The following is an 18,866-nucleotide window of genomic DNA, read 5'->3' as shown; positions in this document are numbered from 1 at the left end:
CGGAAGTGTCGACAGCTCATTTTTTTACACCACCGTTAAATGGTGGAGCTGGCGTTTAGTGGTTATGAACCGTGTTTCCAAATTTGAAGATCATAAATTGCAGGGGTGAATCCAGGATTTTACGTAAGAGGGAGCGTAAACTCGGAGCTTAACCTATTGACTTGAGCGCCTCCGTCATAACCGACAAATGTGGTATAAAATCTTTACGGGGTGGGGGCTCCCCTCAGAAATTTTAAACAATTACTTATCCGAAAGGTGCATTTCAGGCGTATTTTATTACTATTTGTTCTCCAATATTGAAATAAAAAGTAAACTGGGGGCGCCCGCCACCCCCCCCCCCTGGATCCGCTAGTGAATTGTAGCATTACCATAAACATCAGCAGGTCGCCAATACAAAAGAAGAAGGCGAACTCGCGTCATCGATAGTGATAGCGATAGACTCACGAACTTCCCTCAGTTCTGCATATAATGATCAACAAAAAATCAAACAACCAATCGTTTTCGACCATGTTCAAAAGTTCACATGCTTATTGCGGTAAACAGGTGGTCTTGTTATTACTTCCCGAAAAAATAGAAGCACTCGATAATACTGGTTTATCTTAAATGTAAGCTTCTTTGGTGAAATTCAACTAAAAATTGATGAAAATTGTCTACTTTCGGTTGTAAACATGCATATGTTTGATGGGAGAATCGTTCTTATTACTCCATTAACAATATGTATTATAGATAAAAACCGAAGTATGTGTGAAAATTAAACATTTTTTATACGCATGGGACAGAAACAAAATCTGGTAAATGGTATACGGGTAATTGGACCATTTCATCTACCGTGGGACCCTGGTAACCGTCACTTTCGCAGCTGCAATCTCCTTTGTTCTCTGGCTGCTGACGATCAATGAGCTGCGTCATGACGCCACCGGCCTCCCGATTCTACGGGAGAGCGGTGCCACGTCCACCAGCGAGCCCCCAGACAAGATGACGCCCCCCGTACGCCACAGCCTCGTCCGGGTTGATGGATTTGTTCAGCTCCTTTCCGTTTATAAAGTCCTGCAGTTTTTCTCTGAATCTTAGATATGCGCGTGGAGCCACCGACGTGCATCACTTCGTGAATCTTTGACTCATTCAGTTTGGCGTCTCTGAGCGCCTTGTCCGCTGGTTCCTTAATCGACAGGAACAGGTCCGGGCAGAGCTCCTCAAACATCGCCCTTGTGATTTTGGTGTAGAAGTTAAGACCGTCAAACAGGGAGTCGATCTCGATGCTTGGCTCTTAGTTACTGGGCAGAGTTATTTTGGCGCGCTCACAGGCGCGCTGTACACGGCCGAGGCTTCGGCAGTTCTTGCTCAGGTCCTTGCCAAACTTCCGTTCGAATTCCTGAACTGATTCTATTCTCAAAGTCCTCACCATCAAAGTGAGTGTCACCGGTAGTGGATGTAACCTCAAACAATGATCACTCATTAATAGTCGGTATGGAAAGGTCGAATAAACTGCCACTAAGACCAAGTATCAATACGTTCTTTTCCCAGCTTAAATTTTGAAGTCGTGCCCAGGTCGATACCGATCGTTGCCCTGTGTATTATTATCCTTTTGTACAGTAAGGAAAATCATCATTTCATGGGAGATTAATTAGTCGGCGTCCGGAAGGGCGCCGACTATATTTGATATTACTTAAGAAATATTCCAACTAAGGGACTAGTTCATAAATTGAAGAACAATGCTTTCAAAAGTTTACACGTTGCATGATAAAATATGAAGTTTAGTATGTTTTATAAAACTGTACACTTTAATTGATAAGGAAACCTTAAATTATAATAGCCCTGCTTATCATTTTGAAAATTTTGATTTTAAATACCAACTCAATCATAACAACTCGGCCATCTCCGAGATAGATACAGGTCGGGGTGTTCCGATTGATACCAAATTCCGCCCAAATAGATGAAGGTTACACGGTACTATTACAATATCCTTTATGTCTGTAAACCTCCTACGCAATAATTTCCCTTGGCGACAGCAAAAATGCCGAGTTTAGAAAAATTAACATTGAGCTTAATTGTTTGTTTCAAAAATGTCATTCGAAGGAATGAACTTCAGATAATTCCCTCTAGATGTATAATATTTTTATCCCCGTTCTATATACTCGTATGAGTGAAATGTGTTACAAAAACTTATACAATATATAAAGCAAAGAATTCACATAGCATGCCGGTACAAATAAAAGGTGAATTTCATGCTATTGAAATCTATGTATTAGTCCATTGACTCTATTTCTTCCGAAAAAACGTATGTATATTTTTGCTATAATTTAGTTTTAACCGGAGGATTAGCTTGGAAAAACAAACAGAATATCTATAATTCCGGGCTTAAACTATTGTAACAATATTATAAACCATAATGTCCTTCGACCATATGTACACCCAACATAAAAAAATATTATCATTGAAATAATAACCATTTTTGGTTATCTGCATGCACGTTTTTCTTCTAATTTCATTGCGCCGACTTGATGCTATGCATCAACTTTTTCTTGTAATGAGCCATTGTTAAGTCAACACAAATATCCTCCCTAATTTTTTTGAAAGACATGCATTCATGTTTGGGAGGTAAAAAAATAAAAGTTTTACCTAATTGCACATAATTTTATTTAACAACAGTTAAAATACAAGGAATTATTTCAAGAAACCTTGTTTTAACGTTGCAGAAAATGACTATTGATATACGACTATGAGACCCCAAAATACAAAATAATCTATAAATACATATTCTTGTTGTACTGGTTAGGAATATTTTTTCGTCCGTACCAATTATTCACCCAACCTTTATAACCATTGTTTAGCAGTTCATTTATGATTAATTTTCATGCAGTTGATATTTTGTTTTCAAATGAAGCTTCACAATAGAGGGAATCTAATATCTTTCTCTGGAAATGAACAATTTATCAGCAATATTGAAATTGTTCCAGATTGCTCTCTTCTTTCAGTGATTGGCCTTATCAATTTTAAAAATTACAAAATGGAAAATAGGTTCCCCAAATTCATTCATTCATTACAGAGCAACATGTTCAATTTTATAGAATCAAATAGTTTGCTGTCGAACAGGAAAATGTTTTGAGATTTTACATGTAATAACAATTTTCATGGAAAATAGGCGAACTTATTGGTACAGGACATTGTTACTCCAGTGGATTTAACTCAGTATTTTTGGCTTGTGTATTCTTTATCAAAATAAGCTACTACTACTACTACTACTACTACTACTACTACTACTACTACTACTACTACTACTACTACTACTACTAAAATGATAATTAAGTTAATCATTTTCTAAATATTATTATGTGATTGTGCCCATTCACAAAACAAAATTCAGAACAAAAACATTTAACCATATGAATTATATCCCTTATCCAACAATGACTTGCGTTTGCGTGTCATTTTCCAAAACAATGGGAGAAAATTCGACCTAATGTATTTGTTTCCTAATTATAGAAACACTCCAATATACTTGAACTGGGAAAACTGATCACAGTGACATATATTTAATACAGACTTAAGCTTAAGGAAACTACAGCTATCACTTGATGCGATTAAAAATCCCACTTCACCAACTTCTTGTATTAGGAAGTATTAGCACTGGGAGTAATGTATGCTCATTGAATGCCCTTTGTCGGAGAGAATGCATCAGAAGTTTAATGGCCCTACTTTATAGAAATGAGGACCATTATATTTGTGAAATAAGGCCTGTGCTGGTATTCAATATTGGATCTAAGAACGATGTAGCTAATCGGATTACTTGTTATTTATTTCTGACCAATAGAGTGAATGAAGTCAATTATGTATGACCATAAGATTTACTTAAGTTTAACATTTAAACCACCCCAGAACTTTGTTGTTGTTTTTTAAAGCATTGCATAGTTTTAATTGAGTTGACCTCAAAAACATATAAAGTTATGGAGAAAAGTAAAAATATAATCCTCAACCCCCTAAATCCGCTAGTGTTTATCACAATCATAAGAATTACAATCAAATGTCTGTTCATTACAATGTTGGTGCAACCCCGGTACTTTATTCCATTTACACTACATTGACTGGCACTGAAATCTAGTTTTGACGAATATTATTCGGCCATAGGCCAACTGAATTCACCCTGACATCTTGAGAAATTAACAGAGATGAACTGAATGTAATTGAAATTTTCATTGGTCATTGTAAAATGAAACTAGAAATCAAATTGGCCATTGTAAAGATTGTAAAGAGACACTAGAATTCTTATTGGCCAAGGTAAAGAAAGACGAATAAAATAACGGAGTATCGAAAGCGATTATTTTAGCTCTGTGGTTGTTCAAAAGTTTAAGGTATTTATTTTTCGCGAACGATTTTCCCATATTAGGAAGACATATGATATTTTAAGGCTAAACACAACCAGAAGAATGCTAAAATTAAGCCTTGATACAATTTCGGAATTGATCTGGCTGACCGATAAAACCAAGCATAGGTCAAGGTCACCCTACGCCGTATTGGCCGTGAACCACGGCATCACGTGAAACGAGTTAATTATCCGCAAAAGTTATTCTTTTTCGTTTTTGTCAAATACTGTATTGCAATGCTCTTCTATTCCCTGAGTAAACAACGCCTAAATATTCATTACGGGTCAACAATTAAACCATGAACCTCTACTAGTGTGATCAAATATTCCAACCACCTTTGAACACTAGTTAACCGCTTGTAAACAACGACCGCGAGTATCTTTTTCAAATACATTTCTTTCTCTTAATTGCTATTCGACATGCATGTACGGACATAGGAAAACTAGTTTACCACGGTACTGAATCAGTGGTATACACACATTGTTAATTAGCTTAAGTTTTATTAATGCCGATCATAATGCAAAGTTGATGATTAGCATGAAACCCACCAAGTGTCTCTAAAACTTTACCGCACTTTCTAAGTCGATGAAGGGCCATTATTTTTGTTATGGTTAATATTGAGTAATGTAACGTAATTGTGTGATGGCTATGAACAACTGTGTGAAGTATAAAGTCCATTTAATGAATGGAGTTTGAGATATGAGTCACAATATCTAATAACCATAAAGAATAACCAAACATTTTAAGTCGATTAAGGGCCATACCGTCAACAATCGTGTTAAAAGTTAAAAAGTAAATAGAGCAAATGGTATAGGAGTTAGGGAATGTCACAGCTTGCCCTAAAACTCTAACCGGACATGACATGCCCTAAAACTTAAACCTAAGTTCCCAAGTCAACCAGGGACCATAAGTTATATTTATGATGAAATGGTGTAATGTAACATTATTGTGTGATGACCATAAACAGCTCTTTGAAGTATTAAGTCAACTGAATGAGCTGTATTTTTTAAGATCCGAGTTAAACAATCTCAAGTTGCCCTAATACATTCTCCTTCATCCCATACTGGTACACGATTCTAAGCAAACATAAACAACAAACCCAAGTATTACATTGACATATTTTATTAACAATTGCACATGAGATCAAATAATGTAAAAAGTAATAAATAAATAAACAATCAAATACAAATTTATTAAAGAATTAATAACAATAAATCGAATAACTAATGAAAGACTAGGTAATACAACAGTCAGTTATACAGATCTTGTCTGTACAAAAAAACAAATTGTTTATGATCTTCATCATAACAAAGTATAAGCTTATATTAGATATTTTTTTAACTTGTGAATAAGTCTATTTAAGTCTAAATGGTATACGGTTAATTAGTCCATTTCATCTACCGTTGGTCCCCGATAATCTCCACTTCCAGAAGTGCTATTACCCGTGTTTCCCGGCTGCTGGCCGCCATGCAACTTTACCATGATTGGGGAACACTGTTTCTGGAGCTCCTCGAGTTTGTGTTCGACTTCTTCCGCTTCCGCGAGCGTGTTATTGTCCAGCCACTTCATACATTCGTCACAAATTTCCGTAACCTTAGCCTTGTCCTCAGACGACAATTTACTTTCGTCCGCCTCCGTGGCCGCCTGTTTTACACTGAAGAGATAGTTTTCTAATTTATTGCGAACCTCGATTCGGTGTCGCGTTTTCTCGTCTTCTTCCCGGTATTTTTCAGCTTCGTTCACCATTCTATCAATGTCTTCCTTCGAGAGGCGCCCCCTATCGTTTGTGATCGTAATGTTGTTCCGTTTCTTCGTGCTCTTATCTTCCGCTGATACATTCATGATGCCGTTGGCATCGATATCGAACGTAACCTCGATTTGGGGAACGCCTCTGGGAGCTGGCGGGATGCCAGTGAGGTCAAACCGGCCGAGCAGGTTGTTGTCTTTGGTCATCGCCCGCTCGCCCTCGTAAATCTGAATGGTGACCGCCGGCTGGTTATCTGAGTAGGTCGTGAACGTCTGCTGTGCCTTAGTCGGGATCTTAGTGTTCCGCTCGATGAGCCGCGTCATGACGCCTCCAGCCGTCTCGATGCCAAGGGAGAGCGGCGCCACGTCCACTAGCAGTACGTCCCTTATGGCGTCAGAGCGATCCCCGGACAAGATGGCAGCCTGCACGGCGGCCCCGTACGCGACAGCCTCGTCCGGGTTGATGGATTTGTTCAGCTCCTTTCCGTTCATGAAGTCCTGCAGTAGTTTCTGAATCTTAGGGATGCGTGTGGAGCCGCCGACGAGAACCACTTCGTGAATCTTGGACTTGTCTAGTTTCGCATCCCGGAGCGCCTTCTCAACTGGTTCCATGGTCGACCGGAATAGGTCAGCGCACAACTCCTCAAACCTCGCCCGCGTGATCTTCGTGTAGAAGTCAATACCTTCAAAGAGGGAGTCTATCTCGATACTGGCCTCTGTGCTGCTCGACAGTGTTCTTTTGGCGCGCTCACAGGCGGTCCGCAGGCGGCGGATGCTTCGGAGATTCTTGCTGACGTCTTTGCCAAATTTTCGTTTGAATTCCTGCACGAAGTGGTTCACCATTCTATTGTCAAAGTCCTCGCCACCCAAGTGAGTATCACCGGCAGTAGATTTTACCTCAAATAATGACCCCTCATCAATTGTCAGTATTGATACGTCGAAGGTACCACCACCAAGATCAAATATCAATACGTTCTTCTCACCGCCAAGATTTTGGTCAAGTCCATAAGCCAGAGCGGCGGCTGTCGGCTCATTTATTATTCTCATAACGTTGAGTCCCGCTATGGCGCCAGCGTCCTTGGTGGCTCGCCGCTGGGCGTCGTTGAAGTAGGCGGGTACGGTGACCACGGCGTTGCGGACGGTTTGGCCGAGGTACGCTTCTGCCGTCTCTTTCATTTTGGTCAGCACCATTGAGCTGATCTCTTCCGGTGCGAACGTTTTCGTCTCACCTTTGTACTCGGCCTGGATTTTGGGTTTGCCGCCGGCGTTGACAACTTTGAACGGCCAGTGCTTCATGTCGCTCTGGACGTTTGAATCGCTGAAGTCCCGACCGATCAGGCGCTTGGCGTCGAAGATCGTGTTGCCGGGGTTCATGGCCGCCTGGTTCTTAGCGGCGTCTCCAATCAGCCGCTCGGAGTCCGTGAACGCTACATAGCTAGGCGTCGTGCGGTTGCCTTGGTCGTTGGCGATGATCTCCACTTTCCCGTGCTGGAACACGCCCACGCACGAGTAAGTCGTGCCCAGGTCGATACCAATCGCTGTCCCACTCATAATTATTTTGTACAGTAGTTTAGTTTGTGAAATTTACGTAGAATATTGTATATCGCAATTAAACAGTTCGTTGCAATGTAGATATTTGCTTTATAATCGCTTTCGTTTAAATGTATACTCTGTCGCTTTGTTTGTGAATATGGCTACCTTCGAACGACGTCGGACTTATATATAGTTCACCGAAGTTTCGGGAAGATTCACCTTACTGAACTTACCGCCTCTCGCGCCATTGAGAAGTTTCTAGAGTCAAGGGGAACAATCCGTACGATACTATATTTAGACATGAGTAATGTCATCATTAGTTTCACCATGTCATGGGAGGTTAATCCACAATAAGAGCAACTGTTCGGTCAATTTGAGTTACCTCCCATAACTATATAGAAATACATTTATTATGTGTTGAAGTGAAGTTTTCAGTAAATAAACCAAAGTCATGCGTATGTAAGATTATTTCTTACTGGACTTAATTTCATTTACAATTACAAGGATTTATTTCAACAAACCATGTATTAGTGTTTGATAAAAAAAATTGATGTACCACTTTGAGGCTCCAAAATACTACAAAACTTTTTATCATATAATTATTATGGTTGTAATGAACCACTTTTTCGACCGAACCAATTATTCGCCCACTCTTTTAAACCAGTTTCTTTATGTTTATTTCCATGCAAATGATACTTTGTGTTCAAATGAAGCTTCAAGATAGGAAACTCTGATATCTAATATCAGCAATATTGAATTTGTTCCAGATTGCACCACATTTCATTCTATTGTGGGCCTGATCGATTAAAAAAAATCAATAAAATAGAATAAAGTTTCACCGTTAATATTCATTTAAACTGAGCAACATTTTATAGAAGAAAATCAAATATTTGGCTGTTGAGCTTTTTTTACGGAATAACAAAGTGTACGAAAATTTGGTACAGCACATATCATTTCACTACAGAAAGTCGAATAAACTAACGAAGTATCAAATACGATCTTTTTAGCTCACTGGTAGTTTAAAAATTCTAAAAATATAATACAATTTCATAATTGATCTGTATGACCGATAATATCAGCATGGGTCAAGGTCACCCTACACCGTAAAGGAGATAGTGAACTACGTCATCACGTGAAACAAGTTCGGTGTCCGAAATGAGTGCAATTTACTACAGTCCAGACTCGCTATGTCGACGTCGGATATGTCGACTTTCCGGTGGTGTCAACTTTTTCTTCCGGTCCCGAATTTATTCCTTCATATTCTATATAAAATAATTATGTTTGTGTCGATTTTTTTATCTCCACTTTTTCGCTATGTCGACCTCGTTTTTCAGTCCCTGTGGTATTAAATTCAGTATTTCGTTTTGCCAAATACTTATTGCATTGCTCTTCTATTCTTTATGTAATCAACATCTAAATATACATTACGGATCGACAATTAAACAAAGAACAATCTCTAGTGTTCCTCGATAATTCAAACATCCTTCTAGTACGTGTCAACTGCTGGTTAACCACGGCCTACTATCTTTTTAAAGATATTTCCTGTTCTGAATTTTTATTTAAAATGCACATGCCGATGATAGTAAACAGCAACTATTCGTTTGGGAGGATGTGTAAACGTAATGTGCCGTGCCTGCCGAAACTGAACAAAATACATCTGATAGAGTGGTTTGCATTAGACGCTTTACCTCAGATTAAAACCGCTGACCTACTGGTGTATTTTCCTCCCAGAAAGCCAGCTCTACATTTAGCGACGATTGTCGTTTGTAGAGCCAGGTCTACATTCAGTGTTGAATGTCGTTTGTAGAGCCAGCTCTACACGCAGTGTTGAATGTCGTTTGTAGAGCCAGCTCTACATTCAGTGTTGAATGTTGTTTGTCGAGCAAGCTCTACATGCAGTGTTGAATGTCGTTTGTAGAGCCAGCTCTACACTCAGTGTTTAATGTTGTTTTTCGAGCCAGCTCTTCATTCAGTGTTGAAGCTCGTTTGTAGAGCCAGCTCTTCATAAAGTGTGGAATGTCGTGTTGAGCCAGTTCTTCATTCAGCGTTAAATGTCATTTGTTGAGCCAGATCTATATTCAATGCTGATTGTTGTTTGATGAGCCAGTTCTTAATTCAGCGTTAAATGTCGTTTGTTGAGCCAGCTCTACATTCAATGTTGAATGTCGTTTGTTGAACCAGCTCTGCACTCAATGTTAAACCTCGATTCTCGAGCCAGCTCTACCTTAAGAGTTAAATGTCATTTGTCGAGCCAGCTAAATAATCGGTGTCGAAGCTCGTTTATCGAGTCATGTTAAAGCTGGATTGTCGAGCCACGTAGCTCTACATAAAGTGTTGAATGTCGTTTGTCGAGCTAACTCTTTCAAAGTCGGCGTTCCGATTATTTTGCTTACCAACTGATTATCAAGTTGCCCTAATACATTCTCCTTCATCCCATACTGGTATACGATTCTAAGCAAACATAAACAACAAACCCAAGTATTACATTGACATATTTTATTAACAATTGCACATGAGATCAAATAATGTAAAAAGTAATAAATAAATAAACAATCAAATACAAATTTATTAAAGAATTAATAACAATAAATCGAATAACTAATGAAAGACTAGGTAATACAACAGTCAGTTATACAGATCTTGTCTGTACAAAAAAACAAATTGTTTATGATCTTCATCATAACAAAGTATAAGCTTATATTAGATATTTTTTTAACTTGTGAATAAGTCTATTTAAGTCTAAATGGTATACGGTTAATTAGTCCATTTCATCTACCGTTGGTCCCCGATAATCTCCACTTCCAGAAGTGCTATTACCCGTGTTTCCCGGCTGCTGGCCGCCATGCAACTTTACCATGATTGGGGAACACTGTTTCTGGAGCTCCTCGAGTTTGTGTTCGACTTCTTCCGCTTCCGCTAGCGTGTTATTGTCCAGCCACTTCATACATTCGTCACAAATTTCCGTAACCTTAGCCTTGTCCTCAGACGACAATTTACTTTCGTCCGCCTCCGTGGCCGCCTGTTTTACACTGAAGAGATAGTTTTCTAATTTATTGCGAACCTCGATTCGGTGTCGCGTTTTCTCGTCCTCTTCCCGGTATTTTTCAGCTTCGTTCACCATTCTATCAATGTCTTCCTTCGAGAGGCGCCCCCTATCGTTTGTGATCGTAATGTTGTTCCGTTTCTTCGTGCTCTTATCTTCCGCTGATACATTCATGATGCCGTTGGCATCGATATCGAACGTAACCTCGATTTGGGGAACGCCTCTGGGAGCTGGCGGGATGCCAGTGAGGTCAAACCGGCCGAGCAGGTTGTTGTCTTTGGTCATCGCCCGCTCGCCCTCGTAAATCTGAATGGTGACCGCCGGCTGGTTATCTGAGTAGGTCGTGAACGTCTGCTGTGCCTTAGTCGGGATCTTAGTGTTCCGCTCGATGAGCCGCGTCATGACGCCTCCAGCCGTCTCGATGCCAAGGGAGAGCGGCGCCACGTCCACTAGCAGTACGTCCCTTATGGCGTCAGAGCGATCCCCGGACAAGATGGCAGCCTGCACGGCGGCCCCGTACGCGACAGCCTCGTCCGGGTTGATGGATTTGTTCAGCTCCTTTCCGTTCATGAAGTCCTGCAGTAGTTTCTGAATCTTAGGGATGCGTGTGGAGCCGCCGACGAGAACCACTTCGTGAATCTTGGACTTGTCTAGTTTCGCATCCCGGAGCGCCTTCTCAACTGGTTCCATGGTCGACCGGAATAGGTCAGCGCACAACTCCTCAAACCTCGCCCGCGTGATCTTCGTGTAGAAGTCAATACCTTCAAAGAGGGAGTCTATCTCGATACTGGCCTCTGTGCTGCTCGACAGTGTTCTTTTGGCGCGCTCACAGGCGGTCCGCAGGCGGCGGATGCTTCGGAGATTCTTGCTGACGTCTTTGCCAAATTTTCGTTTGAATTCCTGCACGAAGTGGTTCACCATTCTATTGTCAAAGTCCTCGCCACCCAAGTGAGTATCACCGGCAGTAGATTTTACCTCAAATAATGACCCCTCATCAATTGTCAGTATTGATACGTCGAAGGTACCACCACCAAGATCAAATATCAATACGTTCTTCTCACCGCCAAGATTTTGGTCAAGTCCATAAGCTAGAGCGGCGGCTGTCGGCTCATTTATTATTCTCATAACGTTGAGTCCCGCTATGGCGCCAGCGTCCTTGGTGGCTCGCCGCTGGGCGTCGTTGAAGTAGGCGGGTACGGTGACCACGGCGTTGCGGACGGTTTGGCCGAGGTACGCTTCTGCCGTCTCTTTCATTTTGGTCAGCACCATTGAGCTGATCTCTTCCGGTGCGAACGTTTTCGTCTCACCTTTGTACTCGGCCTGGATTTTGGGTTTGCCGCCGGCGTTGACAACTTTGAACGGCCAGTGCTTCATGTCGCTCTGGACGTTTGAATCGCTGAAGTCCCGACCGATCAGGCGCTTGGCGTCGAAGATCGTGTTGCCGGGGTTCATGGCCGCCTGGTTCTTAGCGGCGTCTCCAATCAGCCGCTCGGAGTCCGTGAACGCTACATAGCTAGGCGTCGTGCGGTTGCCTTGGTCGTTGGCGATGATCTCCACTTTCCCGTGCTGGAACACGCCCACGCACGAGTAAGTCGTGCCCAGGTCGATACCAATCGCTGTCCCACTCATAATTATTTTGTACAGTAGTTTAGTTTGTGAAATTTACGTAGAATATTGTATATCGCAATTAAACAGTTCGTTGCAATGTAGATATTTGCTTTATAATCGCTTTCGTTTAAATGTATACTCTGTCGCTTTGTTTGTGAATATGGCTACCTTCGAACGACGTCGGACTTATATATAGTTCACCGAAGTTTCGGGAAGATTCACCTTACTGAACTTACCGCCTCTCGCGCCATTGAGAAGTTTCTAGAGTCAAGGGGAACAATCCGTACGATACTATATTTAGACATGAGTAATGTCATCATTAGTTTCACCATGTCATGGGAGGTTAATCCACAATTAGAGCAATTGTTCGGTCAATTTGAGTTACCTCCCATAACTATATAGAAATACATTTATTATGTGTTGAAGTGAAGTTTTCAGTAAATAAACCAAAGTCATGCGTGTGTAAGATTATTTCTTACTGCACTTAATTTCATTTACAATTACAAGGATTTATTTCAACAAACCATGTATTAGTGTTTGACAAAAAAAATTGATGTACCACTTTGAGGCTCCAAAATACTACAAAACTTTTTATCATATAATTATTATTGTTGTAATGAACCACTTTTTCGACCGAACCAATTATTCGCCCACTCTTTTAAACCAGTTTCTTTATGTTTATTTCCATGCAAATGATACTTTGCGTTCAAATGAAGCTTCAAGATAGGAAACTCTGATATCTAATATCAGCAATATTGAATTTGTTCCAGATTGAACCACATTTCATTCTATTGTGTGCCTGATCGATTTAAAAAATCAATAAAATAGAATAAAGTTTCACCGTTAATATTCATTTAAACTGAGCAACATTTAATAGAAGAAAATCAAATATTTGGCAGTTGAGTTTTTTTTATGGAATAACAAAGTGTACGAAAATTTGGTACAGCACATATCATTTCACTACAGAAAGTCGAATAAACTAACGAAGTATCAAATACGATCTTTTTAGCTCACTGGAAGTTTAAAATTTCTAAAAATATAATACAATTTCATATGACCGATAATATCAGTATGGGTCAAGGTCACCCTACACCGTAAAGGAGATAGTGAACTACGTCATCACGTGAAACAAGTTCGGTGTCCGCAATGAGTGCAATTTACTACAGTCCAGACTCGCTATGTCGACGTCGGATATGTCGACTTTCCGGTTGTGTCGACTTTTTCTTCCGGTCCCGAATTTATTCCTTCTTATTCTATATAAAATAATTATGTTTGTGTCGATTTTTTTATCTCGACTTTTTCGCTATGTCGACCTCGTTTTTCAGTCCCTGTGGTATTAAATTCAGTATTTCGTTTTGCCAAATACTTATTGCATTGCTCTTCTATCCTCTATGTAATCAACATCTAAATATACATTACGGATCAACAATTAAACAAGGAACAATCTCTAGTGTTCCTCAATAATTCAAAGATCCTTCTAGTACGTGTCAACCGCTGGTTTACCACGGCCGACTATCTTTTTAAAGATATTTCCTGTTCTGAATTTCTATCTAAAATGCACATACCGATGATAGTAAACAGCAACTATTCGTTTGGGAGGATGTGTAAACGTAATGTGTCGTGCCTGCCGAAACTGAACAAAATACATCTGATAGAGTGGTTTGCATTAGACGCTTCACCTCAGATTAAAACCGCTGACCTATTGGTGTATTTTCCTCCCAGAAAGCCAGCTCTACATTTAGCGATGAATGTCGTTTGTTGAGCCAGCTCTACATTTAGCGTTGATTGTCGTTTGCAGAGCCAGCTCTACATTCAGTGTTGAATGTCGTTTGTAGAGCCAGCTCTACATTCAGTGTTGAATGTCGTTTGTAGAGCCATACATTCAGTGTTAAATGTTGTTTGTCGAGCAAGCTCTACATGCAATATTGAATGTCGTTTGTCGAGCAAGCCCTATATCCAGTGTTAAATATCGATTGTTAGCTCTTCACTCAGTGTTGAATGTTTTTTGTCGAGAAAGCTCTACATGCAGTGTTGAATGCCGTTTGTCGAGCAAGCTCTACATCCAGTGTTAAATATCGATTGTAGAGCCAGCTCTTCACTCAGTGTTGAATGTTGTTTGTCGAGCAAGCTCTAAATGCAGTGTTGAAGCTCGCTTGTAGAGCCAGCTCTTCATAAAGTGTTAAATGTCGTTTGAAAAAGCAGCTCTACACTCAGTGTTAAATGTCGTTTGTCGAGCCAGCACTACATTCTGCGTTAAATGTTGTTTGTTGAGCCAGTTCTTCATTTAGTGTTAAATGTCGTTTGTCGAGCCAGCACTACATTCTACGTTGAATGTTGTTTGTTGAGCCAGTTCTTCATTCGGTGTTGAATGTCGTTTGTTGAGCCAGCTCTTCATTCAGTGTTGAATGTCGTTTGTTCAGCCAGCTCTACATTCAATGTTAAATGTAATTTGTAGACACAGCTCTACATTTAGCGTTGATTGTCGTCTGTAGAGCAAGCTCTACATCCATTGTTAAATGTCGATTGAAGAGCCAGTTCTACACTCATTGTTAAATATTGTTTGTCGAGCAAACTCTACATGCAGTGTTGAAATTCGTTTGTAGAGCCAGCTCTACATTCAGTGTTGAATGCCGTTTATCGAGCCAGTTCTTCATTCAGCGTTGAATGTCGTTTGTTGAGTCAGCTCTACATTTATTGTTGAACGTTGTTTGTCGAGACAGCTCTATACATTCAATGTTAAATGTCGTTTGTAGAGCCAGCTCGACATTCTGTGTTAAATGTCGTTTGTAGAGCCAGCTCTACATTCAATGTTAAACATCGTTTGTAGAGCAAGCCTTACATTCAGTGTTAAATATCGTTTGTAGACACAGCTCTACATTTAGCGTTGATTGTCGTTTGTAGAGCAAGCTCTGTTTGTCGAGCAAACTCTACATGCAGTGTTGAATGTCGTTTGTAGAGCCAGCTCTACATTCAGTGTTTAATGTTGTTTGTCGAGCAAACTCTACATGCAGTGTTGAATGTCGTTTGTAGAGCAAGCTCTGTTTGTCGAGCAAGCTCTACATGCAGTGTTGAATGTCGTTTGTAGAGCCAGCTCTACCCTCAGTGTTTAATGTTGTTTGTCGAGCAAGCTCTACATGCAGTGTTGAATGTCGTTTGTAGAGCCAGCTCTACATTCAGTGTTTAATGTTGTTTGTCGAGCCAGCTCTTCACTCAGTGTTGAAGCTCGTTTGTAGAGCCAGCTCTTCATAAAGTGTGGAATGTCGTGTTTAGCCAGTTCTTCATTCAGCGTTAAATGTCATTTGTTGAGGCAGCTCTATATTCAATGCTGAATGTTGTTTGATGAGCCAGTTCTTCATTCAGCGTTAAATGTCGTTTGTTGAGGCAGCTCTACATTCAATGTTGAATGTCGTTTGTTGAGCCAGCTCTACACTCAATGTTAAAGCTCGATTCTCGAGCCAGTTCTTCATTCGGTGTTAAATGTCATTTGTCGAGCCAGCTAAATACTCGGTGTCGAAGCTCGTTTATCGAGTCAGTTCTTCGTTCAATGTTAAAGCTGGATTGTCGAGCCACGAAGCTCTACATAAAGTGTTGAATGTCGTTTGTCGAGCTAACTCTTTCAAAGTCGGCGTTCCGATTATTTTGCTTACCAATTGATTATCAATTAACTTTTAAGATTGCGTATCGAGAATGTCTTCCCTGATTTGTATAATAACAAGGTATTTCGAAGGACAACGCTCTCGACTCTATGCCGCTTTGTCTGAATGCATTAAAGATGTAATATGTGCCTGTCAATCACATTAAAAAAATCATTTTCAAAAACTATCCCTAAAACTTAAACCTAAGTTCCCAAGTCAATCAGGGACTACAATTTGTATTTAGGATAAAATGGTGTAATTTAACATTATTGTGGGATGGCAATGAACAGCTGCTTCAAATATCAAGTCAACAGAATGAGCTGTTTTTTTAAGAACCGAGTTAAAAAAATCTCAAGTTGCCCTAATACATTCTCCTTCATCCCATGCTGGTATACGATTCTAAGCAAACATAAACAACAAACCCAAGTATTTCATTGACATATTTTATTAACAATTGCACATGAGATCAAATAATGTAAAAAGTAGTAAATAAATAAACAATAAAATACAATTGATTACAAGAATTAATAAGAACAAATCGTGTAACTAATGAAAGACTATAGGTAATATAAAAGTCAGTTATACAGAAAGTTCTCTATAAAAACAAATGTTTATGATCACCATCATAACAAAGTATAAGCTTATAATAATATTAGATATTTTTGACTTGTGAATAAGTCTATTTAAGCCTAAATGGTATACGGTTAATTAGTCCATTTCATCTACCGTAGGTCCCTGATAATCTCCACTTCCAGAAGTGCTATTACCCGTGTTTCCCGGCTGCTGGCCGCCATGCAACTTTACCATGATTGGGGAACACTGTTTCTGGAGCTCCTCGAGTTTGTGTTCGACTTCTTCCGCTTCCGCTAGCGTGTTATTGTCCAACCACTTCATACATTCGTCACAATTTTCCGTAACCTTAGCCCTGTCCACAGACGACAATTTACTTTCGTCCGCCTCCGTGGCCGCCTGTTTTACACTGAAGAGATAGTTTTCTAATTTATTGCGAACCTCGATTCGGTGTCGCGTTTTCTCGTCCTCTTCCCGGTATTTTTCAGCTTCGTTCACCATTCTATCAATGTCTTCCTTCGAGAGGCGCCCCCTATCGTTTGTGATCGTAATGTTGTTCCGTTTCTTCGTGCTCTTATCTTCCGCTGATACATTCATGATGCCGTTGGCATCGATATCGAACGTAACCTCGATTTGGGGAACGCCTCTGGGAGCTGGCGGGATGCCAGTGAGGTCAAACCGGCCGAGCAGGTTGTTGTCTTTGGTCATCGCCCGCTCGCCCTCGTAAATCTGAATGGTGACCGCCGACTGGTTGTCTGAGTAGGTCGTGAACGTCTGCTGTGCCTTAGTCGGGATCTTAGTGTTCCGCTCGATGAGCCGCGTCATGACGCCTCCAGCCGTCTCGATGCCAAGGGAGAGCGGCGCCACGTCCACTAGCAGTACGTCTTTTATGGCGTCAGAGCGATCCCCGGACAAAATGGCAGCCTGCACGGCGGCCCCGTACGCGACAGCCTCGTCCGGGTTGATGGATTTGTTCAGCTCCTTTCCGTTCATGAAGTCCTGCAGAAGACTTTGAATCTTAGGGATGCGTGTGGAGCCGCCGACGAGCACAACCTCGTGAATCTTTGACTTGTCCAGTTTCGCATCCCGGAGCGCCTTCTCAACTGGTTCCATGGTCGACCGAAACAGGTCAGCGCACAGCTCCTCAAACCTCGCGCGCGTGATCTTCGTGTAGAAGTCAATACCTTCAAAGAGGGAGTCTATCTCGATACTGGCCTCTGTGCTGCTCGACAGTGTTCTTTTGGCGCGCTCACAGGCGGTCCGCAGGCGGCGGATGCTTCGGAGATTCTTGCTGACGTCTTTGCCAAATTTTCGTTTGAATTCCTGCACGAAGTGGTTCACCATTCTATTGTCAAAGTCCTCGCCACCCAAGTGAGTATCACCGGCAGTAGATTTTACCTCAAATAATGACCCCTCATCAATTGTCAGTATTGATACGTCGAAGGTACCACCACCAAGATCAAATATCAATACGTTCTTCTCACCGCCCAGATTTTGGTCAAGTCCATAAGCCAGAGCGGCGGCTGTCGGCTCATTTATTATTCTCATAACGTTGAGTCCCGCTATGGCACCAGCGTCCTTGGTGGCTCGCCGCTGGGCGTCGTTGAAGTAGGCGGGTACGGTGACCACGGCGTTGCGGACGGTTTGGCCGAGGTACGCTTCTGCCGTCTCCTTCATCTTGGTCAGCACCATTGAGCTGATCTCTTCCGGTGCGAACGTCTTCTTCTCACCTTTGTACTCGGCCTGGATTTTGGGTTTGCCGCCGGCGTTGACAACTTTGAACGGCCAGTGCTTCATGTCGCTTTGGATGTTTGAATCGCTGAAGTCCCGACCGATCAGGCGCTTGGCATCGAAGATTGTGTTGCCGGGGTTCATGGCCGCCTGGTTCTTAGCGGCGTCCCCGATCAGCAGTTCCGAGTCCGTGAACGCTACATAGCTAGGCGTCGTGCGGTTGCCTTGGTCGTTGGCGATGATCTCCACTTTCCCGTGCTGGAACACGCCCACGCACGAGTAGGTCGTGCCCAGGTCGATACCAATCGCTGTCCCAGCTTTCCCACTCATTATTATTTTATTCAGTAGTTTAGTTTGTGAAATATGTATACGTAGAATATTGTATATCGCAATTAAACAGTTTGTTGCAATGTAGATATTTGCTTTTTAGTCGTTTTCGTTTTAATATTTTCTCTGTCGCTGTATTTGTGAATATGGCTACCTTCGAACGACGTCGGACTTATGTATAGTTCGCCGAAGTTTCGGGAAGATTCACCTTACTGAACTTACCGCCTCTCGCGCCATTGAGAAGTTTCTAGAGTCAAGGGGAACAATACGTACGATACTATATTTAGACATGAGTAATGTCATCATTAGTTT

General features: G+C 41.2%; 3 protein-coding genes and 1 pseudogene across 3 annotated transcripts; all 4 read right to left on the bottom strand.

Annotated features, from left to right (window-relative positions):
• Window positions 1-762: 762 nt before the first annotated feature.
• LOC128215187 (heat shock protein 70 A1-like) lies at window positions 763-4,958 on the bottom strand (annotated as a pseudogene).
• Window positions 4,959-5,467: 509 nt separating this feature from the next.
• On the bottom strand, window positions 5,468-7,802 carry LOC128213341 (heat shock protein 70 B2-like). The gene has a single exon (XM_052918951.1). The coding sequence runs from the start codon at window positions 7,656-7,658 to the stop codon at window positions 5,745-5,747; it is 1,914 nt and encodes a 637-aa protein (XP_052774911.1). The 5' UTR covers window positions 7,659-7,802; the 3' UTR covers window positions 5,468-5,744.
• Window positions 7,803-10,121: 2,319 nt separating this feature from the next.
• On the bottom strand, window positions 10,122-12,456 carry LOC128213339 (heat shock protein 70 B2-like). The gene has a single exon (XM_052918948.1). The coding sequence runs from the start codon at window positions 12,310-12,312 to the stop codon at window positions 10,399-10,401; it is 1,914 nt and encodes a 637-aa protein (XP_052774908.1). The 5' UTR covers window positions 12,313-12,456; the 3' UTR covers window positions 10,122-10,398.
• A 3,905-nt stretch (window positions 12,457-16,361) lies between these two features.
• Window positions 16,362-18,710, bottom strand: LOC128212885 (heat shock protein 70 B2-like). Its single transcript, XM_052918275.1, has one exon. The coding sequence runs from the start codon at window positions 18,555-18,557 to the stop codon at window positions 16,635-16,637; it is 1,923 nt and encodes a 640-aa protein (XP_052774235.1). The 5' UTR covers window positions 18,558-18,710; the 3' UTR covers window positions 16,362-16,634.
• Window positions 18,711-18,866: the final 156 nt, after the last annotated feature.

The sequence above is a fragment of the Mya arenaria genome, chromosome 13 (assembly GCF_026914265.1).
Source record: "Mya arenaria isolate MELC-2E11 chromosome 13, ASM2691426v1".
Classification (NCBI taxonomy): Eukaryota; Metazoa; Mollusca; class Bivalvia; order Myida; family Myidae; genus Mya; species Mya arenaria.
This window is presented reverse-complemented; position numbering and strand designations above follow the sequence as displayed.

Bases quoted from the DNA above. Each gene is read 5' to 3' on its own strand.
- LOC128213341 (XM_052918951.1), bottom strand. From the start codon at position 7,658: ATGAGTGGGACAGCGATTGGTATCGACCTGGGCACGACTTACTCGTGC.
- LOC128213339 (XM_052918948.1), bottom strand. From the start codon at position 12,312: ATGAGTGGGACAGCGATTGGTATCGACCTGGGCACGACTTACTCGTGC.
- LOC128212885 (XM_052918275.1), bottom strand. From the start codon at position 18,557: ATGAGTGGGAAAGCTGGGACAGCGATTGGTATCGACCTGGGCACGACC.